General features: G+C 39.8%; 2 protein-coding genes across 9 annotated transcripts in view; both read left to right on the forward strand.

Annotated features, from left to right (window-relative positions):
* Positions 1-5,458, forward strand: part of LOC306841548 (adhesion G protein-coupled receptor L3) — a 224,998-nt gene extending 219,540 nt beyond the window's left edge. For 5 of the 8 annotated variants that reach the window (XM_079371495.1, XM_079371497.1, XM_079371498.1 and 2 more), the window contains one exon: positions 2,354-5,458. In XM_079371495.1, coding sequence (XP_079227621.1) covers positions 2,354-3,303 — 950 coding nt within the window. In that variant the 3' untranslated portion in view covers positions 3,304-5,458. Of the gene's footprint in view, positions 1-1,063; positions 1,082-2,353 lie in introns of all 8 variants that reach the window. The other 3 variants (XM_079371496.1, XM_079371494.1, XM_079371499.1) reach the window with 2 other exon arrangements.
* Positions 5,459-8,650: 3,192 nt separating this feature from the next.
* Positions 8,651-17,351, forward strand: part of LOC306841547 (phospholipid-transporting ATPase ABCA1) — a 173,012-nt gene continuing 164,311 nt past the window's right edge. The window contains exons 1-2 of the mRNA XM_079371493.1: positions 8,651-9,040; positions 10,221-10,345. The gene's annotated coding sequence lies outside the window, so the exon portion shown is untranslated. The remainder of the gene's footprint in view (positions 9,041-10,220; positions 10,346-17,351) is intronic.

Below are 17,351 nucleotides of genomic sequence, written 5' to 3' on the forward strand. Positions count from 1 at the left end.
GTTTGGCTGTCAAAGATGTTGTAAAAAGGATCAAGAGTGGGTGCCCATAGAGAGCCGGATACATCCCCAGTCATTTATTTTAAATGTGCTCTAATGTTGTCAGTGAGGCTTGTGTGCCGTGTCTTCTGTCTCTCTGGGGGTTTTTTTTTTAGCGCAGGCTACTCTTTCTATCTTTTCATGCTCCTTTCAGATCGTTAAGTGTTTTTGTTTGTGACGAATGTCATGTTATAAAATTTCTAATTGCATAAAAAAGAAAAAATTGAATGAACAAAAAGAGGATAACAAGTTCTTTGTTAGACATTGTTTGTTGAATTGTGCTGTTTATTTGAAACATTTATCCAAAATGTAGGTTCTTTTTTTTTTGTAATGTAATAAACACACCGGTAAAGTAAGTAGTACTTTTTACCACAAGTATAGGTTTTTAACCATAGATGCTCCAAATATGTCCCAATTCTCTTAAAGAAACTTTCTTTCAACTTTATTCTGGTACAAGTCTGAGTATTTTAGTCATCTTTTTTTCTTTTAGCAGAGCTGTTATTATTTTATCTCAACCCCTCTGCAGTCAATATGAAGTTACTGTTTAACTCTGCAAGTCTGTAAAACTCAGAAACTTGTGTAGAACTGAAATAAAAATAAAAAAAATCTCAGAGAGCTTTGATCAGGAGATAATTTATGTATGCAATACAAGCACTGCATTGGGGCTGGTGACAGAGGGCTATAATTCACTTACATTGCCGTAGATGTAAAAGAAATATCTGAAAGGATGAAAATGCTAATGCTTCAGAGATTTACTAGCGCTTTTGACGCACAAGTACCACTGCCATGTTTTACCCCAAGGATCCTGCCATGAGATATATCAAAACGTCCTTTTTCTTCTTTATTTGTCGAGAGATGTGATGTGGTTCTTGCAAAATTTGCATGGTGACTTTAAAGAAACTGCATTTCAGAGACATTTTCTTGATGCTTCATCAGCATACTGTATGTGCACATTTTCTCTTTCAACCTGTCACTGTTATGCTTATTGTGTTTTCTTCTTTCCTTCCCCTCATGCTGTCCCTAAAAGAGCCCTACAGAGAGACAAGTATGGGAGTCAAACTAAACATTGCTTATCAAATGTAATTGACTTTGGCTTTACTTTTCTTTTCACTCAATGCTGACAAAGGGGTAATTAAAGAAAAAAAACATGATTCCCTTTGGAAGTAAGAGCATTCTTTTGTGACAAAAGGCCTCTCGTAGAGCTGTAAAAATCACTTGAAATCACATCTGCTGCTGCTTATTGATGACTCTCAAAAGCAGATTTCAGCTTCTTACAGGCAAATATCCATCAGCTCATTTTTTTTTATCACACTCCGACGAAGCTAATCCAATTACAATCAACATTCAGACTCACCTCAACATTTCATAAGGAACATCGATATCAATTGATCTGTACTTCTTCAGTGAATGCCTAACACCGGTGCCTTCGTGCATGCACTTGTTTTTTCACCGCCAACTTTGATCAATCTAGTCCCTCCTTGATGGTCGAAGATAATGTGCCCTTTGAAATTTTGAAGAGGTCATCCTATGTATACGGCCTTGTCCTCGCCAGTTAAAACATTAGCTTTGTTCTTCGGTAGCATTAACTTATGAAATATGAATTTCCATGCAGCAGCAAGAACAGAAAATCTGAACTGAGATGTTTTAACTAATTCTTGTTTTGAGATTCAGCTATTTTTGCGCACACACACAAAAAAAAGCAGACGGGAATATATAAGGTTTCCATTTTGAAATGTGTTACGTTGCAATGGTCAATACGGGGACAATATGGCAGGGGTTCCATTTTTCAGCTGTTGCTAATGTTGCTAATGTGTTAGTGTTGCATGCATGGCTATTTTCGTTCGTGCTTGAATGGATTGCATTGCTTTGTGTTTCTGTGCTGTGTTTTTTGCTGTTGTGTGTCGCCCATATATCAGTGTGTTCATCACCGCCATAGAGAAATGTCATGAAAAGTACAGTTGGGATTTAGACAATGTTTCTTTGTAACAAGGTAAGTGGGTGTGATGTCTAAATTATCAGTAGAGAGGTTTTTATTCCACATTTGGTGCTTTCTGTGTTACCTAATCCAAATTCTGTAGGGTCATATGTCCACAGAGTGCACTTTGTAGAAATGTGGGTGACATTATGTTCTGAGGTAGCGGTAGGGTCAGGACATATTTGAGAATAAAAGGGCTGCAGGTTTTGATTGGCGTAATTTGTTTGTAAAAAAAAAAAAAGGCTGACATTTAGCTGGGATAATTACATCCCATCAGATATTACCCTTCTCATTCGCCCACTCTGCCCCCCCCACCCACCCAACCCATGTGTGTCTTTCCAGAGGGAATCCTGAACAATGCCCGGGATACAAGTGTCATGGATACTCTACCACTGAATGGTAACCATGGCAACAGCTACAGCATCGCCAGCGCCGAGTACATGAGTGACTGCGTCCAGATTATCGACCGGGGCTACAACCACAAGGAGACCACCCTGGAGAAAAAGATCCTGAAAGAGCTCACCTCCAATTATATCCCGTCCTACCTCAACAATTCCCACGACCGCTCAGCCGAGCACAACCGGAACCTGATGAACAAGCTGGTCAACAACGTTAGCAACGGCGGCAAGGACAGCGGCTACGGGATGGGCTTAGGGATGGGGTTGGGCATGAATGTTGCGCTGGGTCTGGATGACCACTCGACCTTTGGGCCGCACCATGACGAAGGCCTCGGCCTGGAGTTAATACGCGAGGAGTCGAACGCCCCACTGTTGCCTCAAAGACCGCCTCCATCCCTGCAGGCGGTTGACAACCTTCACAATCACCTCCACCAATCGGCGCCGCCTCCCCTCCCGCTGCCACACCACCCCTTCTCGTCCGCAACCACCTCCTCGTCCTCTCGACGGAGGATCCCCCAGGAGAACAGCGAGAGTTTCTTCCCCTTACTCACCAACGAGCACACAGAGGACGAGAGCTCGTCCCCGATCCACAACCACCAGAGAGACTCGCTCTACACCAGCATGCCCATGCTCTCTGGTCTGCCCGACGTGTCTGCCGAATCTGCAGACGGCTCCAAGGATGGAGGGGACGCCAAGAGCCCTGAGGCCAGCTCAGACGACGTATACTACAAGAGCATGCCCAATTTGGGCTCGGGTAACCACCTCCATCAGCTGCACTCCTACTACCAGCTAGGGCGGGGCAGCAGTGACGGGTTCATTGTGCCGCCAAACAAAGAGGATCTATCTCCGGAAGAAGCCCACCAGGAGCCATCACACCTGGTCACCAGCCTATAGGCCCAACAACCCCACACTCCTCCAGGGTCCCTCTTGTTACTGTAGTCCTCTTCTCCTCCATGTCTCTTTTTTCCATCAGTCGTCGGCAGTGGTAGCCTTTCTTTTTATTGCGTGTCCAGACTAACTGAGGGGAAGCAATGAACTGTACAATTGCGGACAGGATGATAGTTGCGACATTCGGGGGCTAAAATGTGACTGTATTCCGTTAGACATTGCAGAGTCTGTTGATGTTGTGCCCCCCCCCCCCACACCCCCCACCTTCTCTTCGCAAACCCTGTGCGGTTTGGCGTGTGTTGTCTTAGTGTGAAAAGAGACAATTACCCACACAGGATTTCTAGGTCACAGCGATATAGCCTGACACTCAAAAAGGAACTGCACAGCCCGAAACTATACAAGTCTTAACCATAGACTGCACCAGAGTAAATGGGAGATTTAAAAAAAAAAAAGACTATTTTATTATACTTCTCTGTCTATATTGACTTTTTGAAAGATTTTCTTCCTCTTTGGTGAGTTGCAGCACATTTTGTTTGCTGAAAGTGTCCCTTCAATGAAAAAAAAAGACAAAAAAACAAAACACATTTTGAACAATTGCCATGAAGGAATTATTGATTGTATGCTTTCAAGCATAGCTGTTCTGTTTTTCCTTTCATTTTACTGTAATTGTTAAAGAGGGAGAAAAAACTAATAAGAGAACTATGAGATATTTCTATGTAATTGTACAGATAACTAGCATTGCACATTATAGTATGCTTTTTTTTTTTTCTTTTTTTTTTTTTGGTTCCGAGCAAACCCTTCGTCTCTGTAAATGTAGTGGTTAGGAGCAATTTTGTTCTGTTGTGCTGGCCTCTCTTGGTTTCTGGTACCAATCTCTCTCTGTTTTTTTTTTTCCTTCCTGTTTTCTGTTTTTTATTCACTTTTCAAAAAGTGACCACCTGAATAGAAAGGAAAATATCTTAAAAAAAAAAAAAAAATTATATATCACAACAAAACACTTAACATGCAGGCGTTTTTGTGTGTCGAGTTGAGCTTTGTTTCACGTTTGGTTTCTGTTCCTGTTTGATTGGTTCCCCTCTTTTTCTTTTTTTACAGTTTAGATGGCTCCGATCGACCGCTCGTCAATGAGACAGAATTGCCCAATCCCAATCTCCACCCGACAGACTGAACGTCAAACCCTCACAAAATTAGGAACTCGACACGCGTATTGCTCCATGCTACAAACTTAGCAAAACATTGTATTTCTTCCATTACATTGTATAGAATTTAGCACACTATCAAAAGTAAGTCATGCCGTTATTGGATGTCTGAAGTGGATCTTTAACTGAAAAACATTCACAACTTAAAAAACTTAATATTGATAATGACAATTATCAATATTAAGTTAAAATTACTACATTCATTTTGAAGCTGATGGATTGTTTGTTTTTTTCTTGTCCCAACCATCTCCGATTGGTTTACATTTTGTTTTGTTTTTTTAAATATTTGAGAAAAGTAATTCAATATACAAACATTATTTTGCCGAGTTTGGGTCGGGAGCCGGACAATCATGTCGTTTATATCACTTAGTTAGTCTCTGTAAGTCTTGCAGGAAGGTCAGCAAAAATGGACAATTGTAGAAATTGTGTGGTTGTCATATAGCAAAATCTACATCGGAGCCTTCACACGATTTGTGTGATTTGATCACTGGACAGCCCGAAGCACTGGCACACCTCAAAGTTTGGGAGTCTTATGAGTGTGGGGATTGGGATTAGGCCAACAAGTTCAACAGGAGGTGTCCCTCACAAAGCTTCAAAGATCAGTCTGCATCTTTATCCAGGGAAAGCTTGTGCTCCACAGAGAGAGGACAAATTGAAAACTGATGAGCACTTCTGATGAGTGCTTGTGCAAAAAAAGTATGACCGTTGTTTGACTTATTAAAGAAAGAGCTTTTGGAGTGAGAAAAACTGGAAGTGATTTTCTTTTCTTCTACTGGGAGAAAATATTTATTTATTTGTTTGAACTGAAATCAAAAGTTTAGTGGCACAGATAACGTTTTTTTTTTTTTTTTTATACAGCTTCTTATTTATTCCTTTATCTGTCACAGTGTTTCATAATTACTAATATTTGTTGTAACAGTGAAACATGTTTGACAACAAATAAAATACAAATTTAAGAGTCATCACTTAGATGTGACAAAAAGTTTTACTGTTTTGTCCGGGGTTTGGAACACTTTTATATCGATTACAGCGAAGGACCTCCCAATGATGGAACGACACATTCTTTTTGGTTGAGTTATCAGTTAATACCCCTCATTAGCCCTCTGTCCATTTTAGTGCCAAAAGAATTTTGGCCCAGCAACAGTGGATGTGCTCTGTATGCTCTGGTCTGCTTTACAATAGAAAGCAGTGATTTCATAAGCTGTAATAAATATTTCAAAATCATCGCTGGTGTAACCACTGACTTCTTTACAGATACTGTGTGTTTTAACATGAGTGAGGTAGGCTGAGCAGGACTCATCAGGACTGACTACGGTGAGAGAAGACATGAAGACATCCTACAAAGTAAGTTTTCAAAGTCTATTCCACATTGTCCCTGTTGGTTCATTAAGTTACTCCACAATGGAAGACAAGAAATGAGCTTCAAAAATCTTTATATACATCTCTATTGAAGTAAGAAAATGTGAACGCTTCCCTTTTCATTTCTTTTAGCTTTGTCATACATTTCAAGACGGAAATCTCCCTTCCCCAGCTGCTGACTTGATCCTTTTAAAAACAAGGGCTCTCGCAGCCTTCCTTTAAATTACTCTGGAAGAAAGTAAACATTAAGACACCTCAGAGTTAGATATTCAAGGTGCACTATGTGGTTTTGGATTTGGGTTCTAGATGGGGTGGTATATGTTCAGCGCTCCCTTGAACACTGTATGAAGACAACATGTTCTGTGAGAAGTTGTGGTGGGGGGTCCAACAACGGTGAAACCATAACTCTGCTGGTAGCTTTTTAGCTCCAAACAGTGTTCAGTGACGCATCTTTTTTCTTTAAATAAAGTGTGTATTTAGTTCAGAAAATATGTGATAGAATATTTCCACTCCTCGGACTTTAAAATTTCACCACTAACCCTACTGATTGCACCTTTAACCTTTGGAGTAGGAGGAAGTGCTAAAAGGAGAGGGAACATTTGACATGCATAAACTGACCATTCATTAATGCTAATTATTTTGTTCCTCAGTGTCTGACCAAATGTTTAATAATCCAACTTTTGCCATGAAGCTCACCACAAAAATGTTTAAAACTTAGTCCCTATTAAATGTACCGCTTGTTCTTTTGCCCCCAAGTGAAAAAAAAATATATATAATGAATTTGTTAGTTCCCCCTTTTAATGATCTCTGCAGCTCTCGATGTACAGTATATCGTAAAGCAAATGTTTTTTCGTTCGTGATGTATTTAAAGCCAGGAATAGTCAAAGCTGCATTGAAGGATTGTTTACCAAGAAGAATGGAAAGAGTTTATTACTGACCTCCAACATGATCACAAACCTGCACACTGGGAGGACTGTAAGCTCAATATTAAGAGAAATAAAAATATAAGGCTCGTCTTTCTCATTCAGTCGGACGTTTACTTGAGCTACTTGCTGGTCGGGTAGTGGGCGTGTCTGCAGGTAAACTTGTTGTTGGAGGTAGAAGCTCAAATATTGTCTCGCTTTATACATGAAGAACTGCATGTGATCACATCTTGCGTTTAAAGAATAATACAGAGATATTCCCTCTAATCTCAGCCAGAGTCTTCCATCCAGAATAGAGATCTGTTGTTTGCTCTGGCCCGTACGCTGCGGCCAGGATCTTCACTCAGAGATATGGCTTGATTGGACAGAGAGAGCACCCGCTGTCATCGTCGCATCACTTTGACTGGCATTTGCAAACTCGAGCGAGTTCATGAAATGTGCTGAAGATGTGACTTTGGCCTCCATCCTCTTTATTAATGAGATGTTATGCAAGCTCATAAGCCACCGCAGGCCCGGACGCTGCTCAGAAACATGCTGGCATTGCATAAAATGCTACTGCAGCTCACTTCCCATCGGCTTGAGATACTTCTAATGCTCTACAGCTGTTTACTGGCACATAAAGGGATGCAGATTGCAGTCAGTGTATTATATTTACAGTCAAAGTGTATCCTTGTATTCACTCTGTTTACCCATGTTTGAACACTTCCTGACAAGCACAAGAGGATATCCATTTTCAATTCTCAATTTTTATCAGACTTTAGACTGAATTACTTAATTGCTGAATGTTTCTGCTTTAGTGTTTAACATAATGCTTTGAAAGTAAAAGCCCTTTTCAAAAGAAAAAATCAATACACAGGATTTAATCTGATTTGGATTTCCACTATTTGTGTTTTAGTTGAAAGATAACACAACAGCTAAATGTACTTCTAGAGATTCAGTAATACTTAAGGAACACAGCTTATGTTAAATACAGTCTCTGTGTATATTTACCAGGTTATGATATAGATGTAAGGTTAATTTTACAGACATACACAATAATAGATGCTTCTGTCAGAAAGGGCTGCCGACTTCGAGTTGCATAAATCCCTCTTCACCAAACTGTTACCTAGCATCCCCTCTCGATCCCCTTTCACCAAGTAAAAGTACAAATCAAACTCATTGGACGAGCTTGTTTGAAAACGATGCGATCGGATGTGTTTAAATGTGGCACTTTGCAAATGGCACTCAGAATCTCACAATTTGTTTGCGTGGACCGTTACGTGTGTATATGTGAAACGATTTTGATCTTTTCTGGGTTTAACACCACTTTAAGCTATTTCGCGGCCTTATATGATGACACCCAATTACACAGGAAATCCTTTTTACAGTTCAACACGAGGTGGGAAAAAAAGAGAGAAGAGCAATGTGGATGTGCTGATAAGGACAAGTGTCCATTTGTGAGCTGTCTGCTTGAGGAGACGGTATTGGAATACTGTTCTCTGCCATCTTTAAATATAGATTAAAATCCTTTCCGGTGTGTATGAGGCTGCATGTGTGCGCTGTCTGCGAGTTAATGAGGAAAAAGTGTCCTTAGAAAACACCTGCGATCTGTGTGAACCACACTGTATGGGAATACTGCAGAGAATATGCCCCCCTGCTGGAAAATCAATGTACAAATGGCTGGCATAATTCCAATGAAAGGTGAATCAATGTCATCTTCAGCTTTGTGAATCGGGACAACTTGACAGCATCTGCCGAGAACAGAAAAAAACCTTTTTAACTTTTTTTTTTTTTTAACTTTATGAATAAAGATAACATGGATTTAAGATACAGTCCTTTGTGTGTAAATGTTGCATCTTTCAGACCCAAGTTTTCAATAGTTTGGGCTGTTTTTACTTGGGATACTCGAAATGAGTCTGTGAAAAAACTTTGTTTTGCAAAAACTTTTCTTTATGTTTTGTCAGAGTTTTGAGTTCTATTTCATTTATTCCCTAATGTTGTTTTCCTGTGTTACTTGGTATCCTTGTGTCCTTTGTTGTCTGTAATATTGTTTCCTGTGTGTTAATGTTTCTTAGAGTTTCCTGAGTTGTATAATAGTTCTGGTCTTCAGTGTTGTTGTGTTTCCCTCCTGTCTTGATTACCCTGATTGTCCTCACCTGTGTCTATTTAGTCTCAGTGATTCTGACCTTCTGTGTCAGTTCATTGTCTTTTGTTCTGTTCTGTCGTAGGATTTTTCCTGTTCCCTGTTCCCATTTTCTTGTTTTGGATTTGGTTTTTGGAAAAGTAAGTTTTTATTTTGCCTTTTTTTTTAGTATAAGAAATATTTTTGTGTTTCCTGCACTTGGCTCCTCCTCTGTGTTTTTCAACACCTAACCTGAAACAAATAGGAGTTAACATTATTCGCCAGACTCAGATTGAACATTTCAGTTTGTCTTGCAATTTACCAAATTTGTAGTTGGTGTTCTGTTTCTGTTCTGATTTGCTTTTTCTTTTCATTAATGTCATTTCAAATGAGATTTAACAGCATAATTAAAATGCGTTAGACAGAGCATATTTACCCTGACTTACGAATGAGGAAAAATAAACGTTTTGTAAGCACAGAGGTTAAGTCATTGTTTTCGGGACTGGCAACACCCACATATTTGAGATGGATAAGAGAAAAACAAGAATCACATTGTTGTGAAAAGCATCTGCAAGTCAAATCTTCCTTGGAGTGATTTAAGCCTTAAATTAAACAAAACATAAAACAGTGAGTGCTGCATGACAAATATTTTCAGAGCTGTTTTCCAAGAATGAAAATAAGTTTGTTTAGGGGTTTTAAAAAATTGTCAAAACAGGTCTTGTTCGGAATTGATTCATTTTATGTTTGACTATGAGTCAAATGTAAATAAATTCAGTTCACTGTCATGTTTTCTGCTTTAATGAATTCACTTATTAAAACGTGAACATGGGTTGAAGGAAATAGAAGCAGTATACTAATAAAATGAACCTTTTGTACGTGTGATTTTGTCACTTCAAAGAACATTTCACTGGAGTTGAGGGACTTTCTGTCATGTGCAGTTATACATTGAAATGAATCCCTTGTATATCAACCTAACTACATTTTGCATGTCTTCCATGCGTTGCTCTGTATCTTATAGTTCCTCCCAATTGCCACTGTCACTTTAGTTCCCTCGTAAACACACTTCATCATGCCCCTTGTTTTTATGACGTAAGGGATAAGCAGCTAAAGCCCTCGTACCCCTTTAATGCCTGACAGTATCACAACACTTACCCACCGGGGAGCAGCAAACAGGCCCCCTCATGTCACAAGCAAACATGTTACGTGACATTGGGCAAAAATCCTCTGTGAGTTAATTTGGAGGATCATTTCCAGTGCAGAGGCCACAGGAGAAGGTGTGTGCTTGTAAGGAAAGCATTAATGGCTGTCGGGGGATTTTTTTTTGTGTGTGTGTTACTGCAGGTCACATGGTGGAGTGTGCTGTACAGTCCATAACCAGGCAGACTGCTGCACTGTGGTGTGGTTCACCTGTTTCATAACTTCAACAGTCACTGTTGGCCTCAGCGGCCTGAAAGCTCTTAAGTCAGGTAAGCTGTGTCTTGTTTACTGTCACTCTGGACATGAGTGGAGATGTTGCAGCGTGCTCACATTTAACCTTGGATTGAATCATAGTGATTTTACACAGTATATCTTTGCTTGAATTTAACCTTTTGAGTTATGATCTCTTGTACTGTTTATTTTAGCTTGACCTCTGTTTTTTCACCGTTTACCAAAAGTTTATCCATGAAAATTGATTGTCATTCCAACTTATAAATATATATCGTATCCTATTATTCTTGCTCGTGTGTTCCCACTGTTTTTGTTTTACTCCAGAGGCGGGTGGAGTGTAGTAGAGGAGGCTTGTTGTGGCATTCAAAGGTCATTTTGGATGGGTCGGCGATACAAATTTGGTTGTGGCAAAGTTGTGACAAGCATAATGACGGCGTAATTATGCTCTCACACACCTCTCGATGAATGATAAAACTGCAGCGTTTGAGGTAAAATAGTCCTGTCTCTGAGCCAGGTGGCACGTATTGCTGATATCTGGCCTGCAGTCAAGGTGGACAGCACACGAGCCAGCATTCTGACAAGCCAATAGATTCCATACTCGCCGTCGCCCCCATCCTTTCCACCTCTATGGCCAATCACCAAAGATAATCTTTTGAATTAAAAGAAAAAATCCAGGGTGAACACTTTGATGAGATAAGTATCCTTTGTCAGTGCAGGCAATGGTATTTTAATTAAATATATGAACACAAGGCCCTGCCCCAGATGCTCAAGTCTAAACAAAGATAGCATCATCTAATCAAAGCCAGGACCAGAGTGTTTCAAGGGCAGAATTATTTTCTATTAGGGCTTCTCTCCTTGGGGATTGAGCCAATTTTCTTTATTATGATAGAATCAGCATATTGTAGATTGACTCTGGCGATAGCGTCAAAGCAGGTTGAGTGTGCTGGTCCCAGATGCAACACAAGCATCTCGAATCCTTCACATATACATATGAACATATACAGACGCTGGTTGTTATGTTCTTTTTTTTTTTTACATGTCCAAACTGTATTTATTTTGATCACTAGTTGGGTTGAAAGTAAAAAAAAAAAAAAAAGAAAAGAAAGAAGAACAGCGTGCACTTTCGTGGTTGTCGGCTTGTCGGATCACCCTGTGTGGTCTAATGAGCCCACTGATCCATTAATCTCGTGACCTTGCTCGATTCTAATCAGCTTCCTTGAAACTCGGCTATTGAGAACCCCGATAAGGCTCCCTGTTGCGCTCCTAATTGCGGGGTTAAACCAAAAAATCAGCTCTACATGCATCCCCGCTAAGATAATAAAAATATATTTGTCTGGTTCCTGTGTGGATACTGTTGATTGGACGCTGCTGTGATCCAGCAATTTAATGAGATCTCCTAAAGGGATGCTCTCACTAATGTGTACACATCTGCTTTCATGGCGGGAGCCGGATATGGCTGGATGCTAATACCAACACCGGGTATATGCTAGCTCATGGTAATCGGCGGATAGACGTTAGTGATGAAGCTATCGAGAGCCGTGTATTCTAATTGGGTCGCTCAGCAAGTGCCTTGTTGAGTCTTGGATTTCTTGGGGAAACAAAGATACCCTCTGGGATCTTGACGCTCAATTTCTGTGAGATTATAACTTTAGATAGAAATGGTATCACATTCTTGTATTCGAGACATTATTGTGTTTAACTTGATTAGCATTTTATTAATCTGAAGAAGTGCAGGCTGCATCCGGTTTCACTCGGGAGCAGTCTTTCTGAGTGCCACACTTTAAAAAGTCTGTATCTGAGAGTGTGAGGATTTCTGTGATGATTAAGAGGTTTGATTTCAGGCTTTGAACAAAGCATCTAATTCACTAATTGCCTGTCTCTCCTTGCACATTCTTAATTTGCTGATTTTCAATCCATGGCGCTCAGAAGTTGCACACTGAGTCGAGCATTAAAAATTCCATTAATACGTGTCTGTTTGCATTTGTAACTGTCATTTATCCCTACTGTTTTATTCAATAATTGTACTTGTTTCTTTCTCTCTCTCTCTCTCTGACTTCACATCCATACATTAGTTGGTGACCATTGTTTATTAAACATGTTCCTCAGAGCACGATTAATATTGTCTTTAGAAGGTTCTTTAGAAGTGTTTTTTCCAGGGCTGTCCCAAACTCAGAGCTTTCTCTGTCAAATATGATTTGAATATTACATGGACTCGAGCTTTGGCTTCGACCTGCAACAAAAACAACTATTTTACACATGCAGCTCAAGATGTTGGTAAATTGCCTCCTCACGTCTTCGGAATTAAATTGAAGTTTTTCAAGCCAAAACAAAAAAATCTACTGTTCAGTCTCTGGTGAGCGCCTCAAGAGAATAATTAGAATTCAAACACATTTCCACTAAAAGATGAACAAAAAAAGGTCCGTGTCTGTTTTAACTGTGACAAATATTTTTAAACAGATATGGAGAGTTTATACACAAATTCTGTAAGCGATGATTTCTTTCATCCATAGGTCAGCTTACATTTAGCATCGTTATGTCCTGGAAATAACCAACATATTATTTTTCTATAATATCCAAGGCTGTCTTGATCAGGGGTTTACGGTTGTGAATCATGTTCTCTCATTTATGTGAACGTAATATCTTAGCTAATTCGGACACATCGGACGTGTTGCTGCAGGAACTGGGGATCGAACCCTCGACCTCCCCGTTGAGAGACGATGACTCACCCACAGCCGCACAATGTAAACAACAATGAAACTTTGACGATAACGTGAATCGATAACAGCGATTGATCGACCTCAAGCATGTGCCAAAGAAATACATTGATTTTCTTTTAAATTCCCTGAAATCAATTTATTGATGACAATGATTTTCATCTTTTCATGCTGTTTATGTCGATTACATTGAATCTTTTTGAGTGAAAAAAATCTGAAGATGCTAGACATTTTACAAAACAACGCACACATGACTCTGCAGTTACAAATCCTCCCAGGTCAGATAGCAAGCTGTGAGGCGTATCCATCTATCTCGTTTGGATATAAATTCATTTATAGACCCACGGGAGCAAAAACCAAATGGCACTAGGTTTGATAAAGTCATTTTTTACAACACAAAGGGCAGCTCACACAATCGGTTTATCTCAAATCTGTGGGACTTTGCTTTTGTATCAAAATGTCATGGGACCCGGAGTCAATAACTCACATTTAATGACCGAGGGAGAAGTTGTGGTTTCCTTTAATGAAGCAAGAAAACAGTTTATCTGGCTAGATTGACCTAAGGCAATTACTTTGAGCGCGTTCCTCAATCAATAAAGCACTAGTTCTGGTTCCTTTTCTGGGCGTGTGTCTGCATGTGTGTGTGTGTGTGTGAGTGAGTGAGTGGTGGACGGATGTGTTTTCCATTCTATATGGCTGGTGTAACCCTACAGATTGTATTTTATTAGATATTTTGCTTTTGTGCCTTTTTGAACTCCAGTGTTTTTGCTGCTTCATGCTGCAGAAGTGTTTTATTGGATACGTTTGCCTCCGTCATCAACCCAGTGGATAAGAAGTAGTCCACTGGGACTGACAGGGTTTTCCTGGCCTTTAGTAACTAAATACGTTTGGTGTAAGTGTTCTGAGCAGCACCTGTCAAACTAAATGCCCACTGGCTGTTTTAAGGGAATGCAGATAAAAGTGACCCCCCCCCCCCCCAAACAAGCTTTGCTCTGCTCTGGGCTGTCGGTGGCACAAGGGTAAAATAAGAAATCACATTGCAGATGAATATCTGCACAATGGCCCTTTCTTCTGTACGCTTGGGTGACCTTGTAAGATCTGAATTCCAGATAAAGTATAGAGAAGATGCTCCAAATTAAAGCTTTGCACAGGAAATTGAACTGTCAGACAGATGGAGAGGGAGGAAAAGCCTTTTTTGTAGTACAGTAGATTTTTATGCTGAGGGTCTCCTTGTGCAAATGTCACACTTAATGGCTGTTATTCTGTTTGAAATACTTTATTTGGGAGGGAGGCTATATATTTCTACCCAGTAAGTTGTTATCGCCATGATTTATTGTTCGGAGTTGCAGCTGTATACTGTTTCTTTAGACATTTTTTACGCACCAAAGGTAAATCAAAGAAGAATGAAATGAGGGCTGACAAAAATAAGAGAACATATAATGATGTGTTGAAAATGATTCAAGCGCCAGAGACACTTGAACATTAGACACACGAGCCAGCAAAAATAATTGGTGTCATGGTAGTGGCGTTTTCTGTTAATTATCAAGTCATGTGTGCATGACTTTTTAAAATCATGGTCAGTCATTTTATGATGAATGTATGTTCAGGTCACAACTTGCTAATAAGAAGGCCAATAAGTCATCATTTGAATTGGCAAATTAAGAGCAAATGGTTAATTAGGGACTGCGTCAAATCAAGGTATTGCTCTTATTAATCCATCATGAATACTTCAAGATCCCAGTTGAATGCAGTGATGCAGGTACCATGGCTATTTGACCGAGCAGAGAGGCCTGGACTTGAATCAAAGTTGGTTCTTGTTCAAACACATAGTTGCCTCCGGACGAGCAATTTAACTCATGAGATAATTTTCTTCTGTTTTAGCCGAGTAAATGCTGCGATTGGCTGGTTGTGCCTCAGCTCTGCCCAATAGTGGTTGACCTACACAACACTGTGCTTCACAGACAGTGACAGATTACCAGCGATGCTTACTGTAAGTGTCAAACTAAGCTTCCTGTGTCAGAAATGGTGTGTACAGTCATGCATTTAAACTTGTAATAACTCTGAAGACCTTTTCACAAGACAGCAGCAGAAGCTCTTATTGACTTTTTAGAACTCCAAGATTTTGATCTCATACTGTAGTGAATGACGTATTGTAGTTTGACAGGGTTACACTGTTGAAAAGACTGTCTCAATGACTACAGTGTAGTTAGTGATACAGGTTTAGTAAGATCACATGTGGATGTGGCCTTATATCTAACTTTGGTTAGACTGGACTCATTTTTAGCTTAAAGTGATTTAATTAATCATGTTTGTGCATAGTGTATTTTCATTGAGCAGGTGTATAAGACTCACTTTTCATGTGTATTTTTTTCACATAAGAATGTGATTGCTTCATGGATGCTGATGCAACCGATGCAGAAATATAGAATAGAATGCCGTTATATTCACTGACAAGTCAAGAGCAGCAGGATTTACCCTTCGTAAATCATAAAATGTTATTTTGTTGAGGTTAAAGTGGAGTTTTTGTTAAGGGACCGTTTCTGAGCCTATAACTGTGATAAGTTTGCTTTTCAAGATGAAGGAAATTAGTTTAAAAAAATGCAAAACAATGATGTAAACACCTCAAGTATCAACAGGACTGGAACTCTTGGAAATGCAAGGCTGTTACAGTTTAAGGGAGGATTCTGCCTCCCACTGCACCATATTGCTGCATTTTTAAGCAGAGAGTCCTCAAGTCCCTTTTGTGTATTCAGCTAGAGCATTGCATTGAGGAGGCATTTCCTTTTCCTCAGCTCCCTGGTTCACACTAACAGCTTTCCTGCGTTTGTGGTCCGTTAGCTTGTCAGGTCACACCTACCCTGTTTGACGGTGCCAGTGAAGTATGTTCTGAACCGAGCAAGCACACTGCCACTGACAGTTTTCATGCTGTTTGTATTTTCACGCATTGACATCAAAAGCTCGAGCCACTTGTCAGCTTTAGGAATGACTGATTCAAATAAACAGCAGGTTGGAACACAAGCCTTCAACCCAGCTGAAGTGTGTTGATAATGGGCCTGGATGTTTAGTGCTTGGCAGACAAATTGGAAAGGATGTCATTCTTAAAGTTTATCTCTGACTAAACTTTTCTTCAATCATTCTTTAATGCGTCCTTAATGATTAGACATTAGCATGTTCATTTGGAGGATCCCTGTCTGTCCCTTGAAGTCAATAGTATGTTTTTGTGCAGGGGTTTTTTTGTGACACTGAAGATCATTAATACATCGTCTAATCACAAAAGTAGCTTCCAAACAGAAGCATGACACTATTTAAAGAAGTAACCTGACAGTTGTTTTTCTTCAGAACCAATGGGTTCTTTTGGACTGCCAATAGAAACAGTGAAGTAATCCATATAGCGACTGGTATTGCAACAACAACAACAACAAAATAATGGAACCTTTTGATTGTAGCTCTGGGTTTTTGTATGTGTCAGGTGTTGCATGATTGATACTGAGTTGAAAAGGAGACAAGCTGATTGGTCCATTTGTAGGTGTTGTGATTCAGTTTTTAAGGGTATTTGCATAAGATGAAGTTGTGTATCACTGGCTCAATCATTTGGTCCAATAAACCTTGGCTCGCCCATAGACCAGACATTTTACTCAACATACTGTATGTCAAGGCACCTCTTGTACTTTGAGAGCTATTGCCTTGAAGTAGTGGCTTGAAAAATTCCCTTTGAACTTGGTGTTGAGATCTACTCTCCAGTTCTTGCGCAACACAAAAGGGGGCGGAGATCTCCATCTTTTGTAGAACTATGAAAAAGTTCCTCTGGTCAGAAAAAGCTTTTAGAGCAGTGTTCTAAATCATCCAGTGTTACAAATAGCGGCACGTTACGGTGACATCAGTGCAACAGCCGTGACCTTACATTGTCTCTTGAGATATGAGTTTCAGTCAAAATCCCCTTTCTTCCATCTAACTTAAAGTAACGACCCCAGAGCTTACCAAGCTTACCAAGGCCCATTTCAATTTCAGCAGTGCAGCTATTCATTTATATCTGATCCCATAGACAGTTGTGGTATTCTCCTCCCCCAGAGGGACTAACCAAGACAAGTCTCCCAAGCCTTTGACAACACACCATTGCTAGTAGATCATACATGAGTGAACCAGATGGCCTTGTCTTGGGAGCAATTTAAGACAGCAAATGGCCAACCGGCTAGAAAGTGTTATGAGGCCTCTCCAGGTATTGTAATATCTTAGAAAAAATGCTGCTGAATGTCTGGCACCATTAATATATACTTTAGGTTTACTCACACTTTAATATACGTTGAACAGTTTCATGAAGATCTGTTTGCTG

Source organism: Symphodus melops, assembly GCF_947650265.1.
Source record: "Symphodus melops genome assembly, chromosome: 20".
Classification (NCBI taxonomy): Eukaryota; Metazoa; Chordata; class Actinopteri; order Labriformes; family Labridae; genus Symphodus; species Symphodus melops.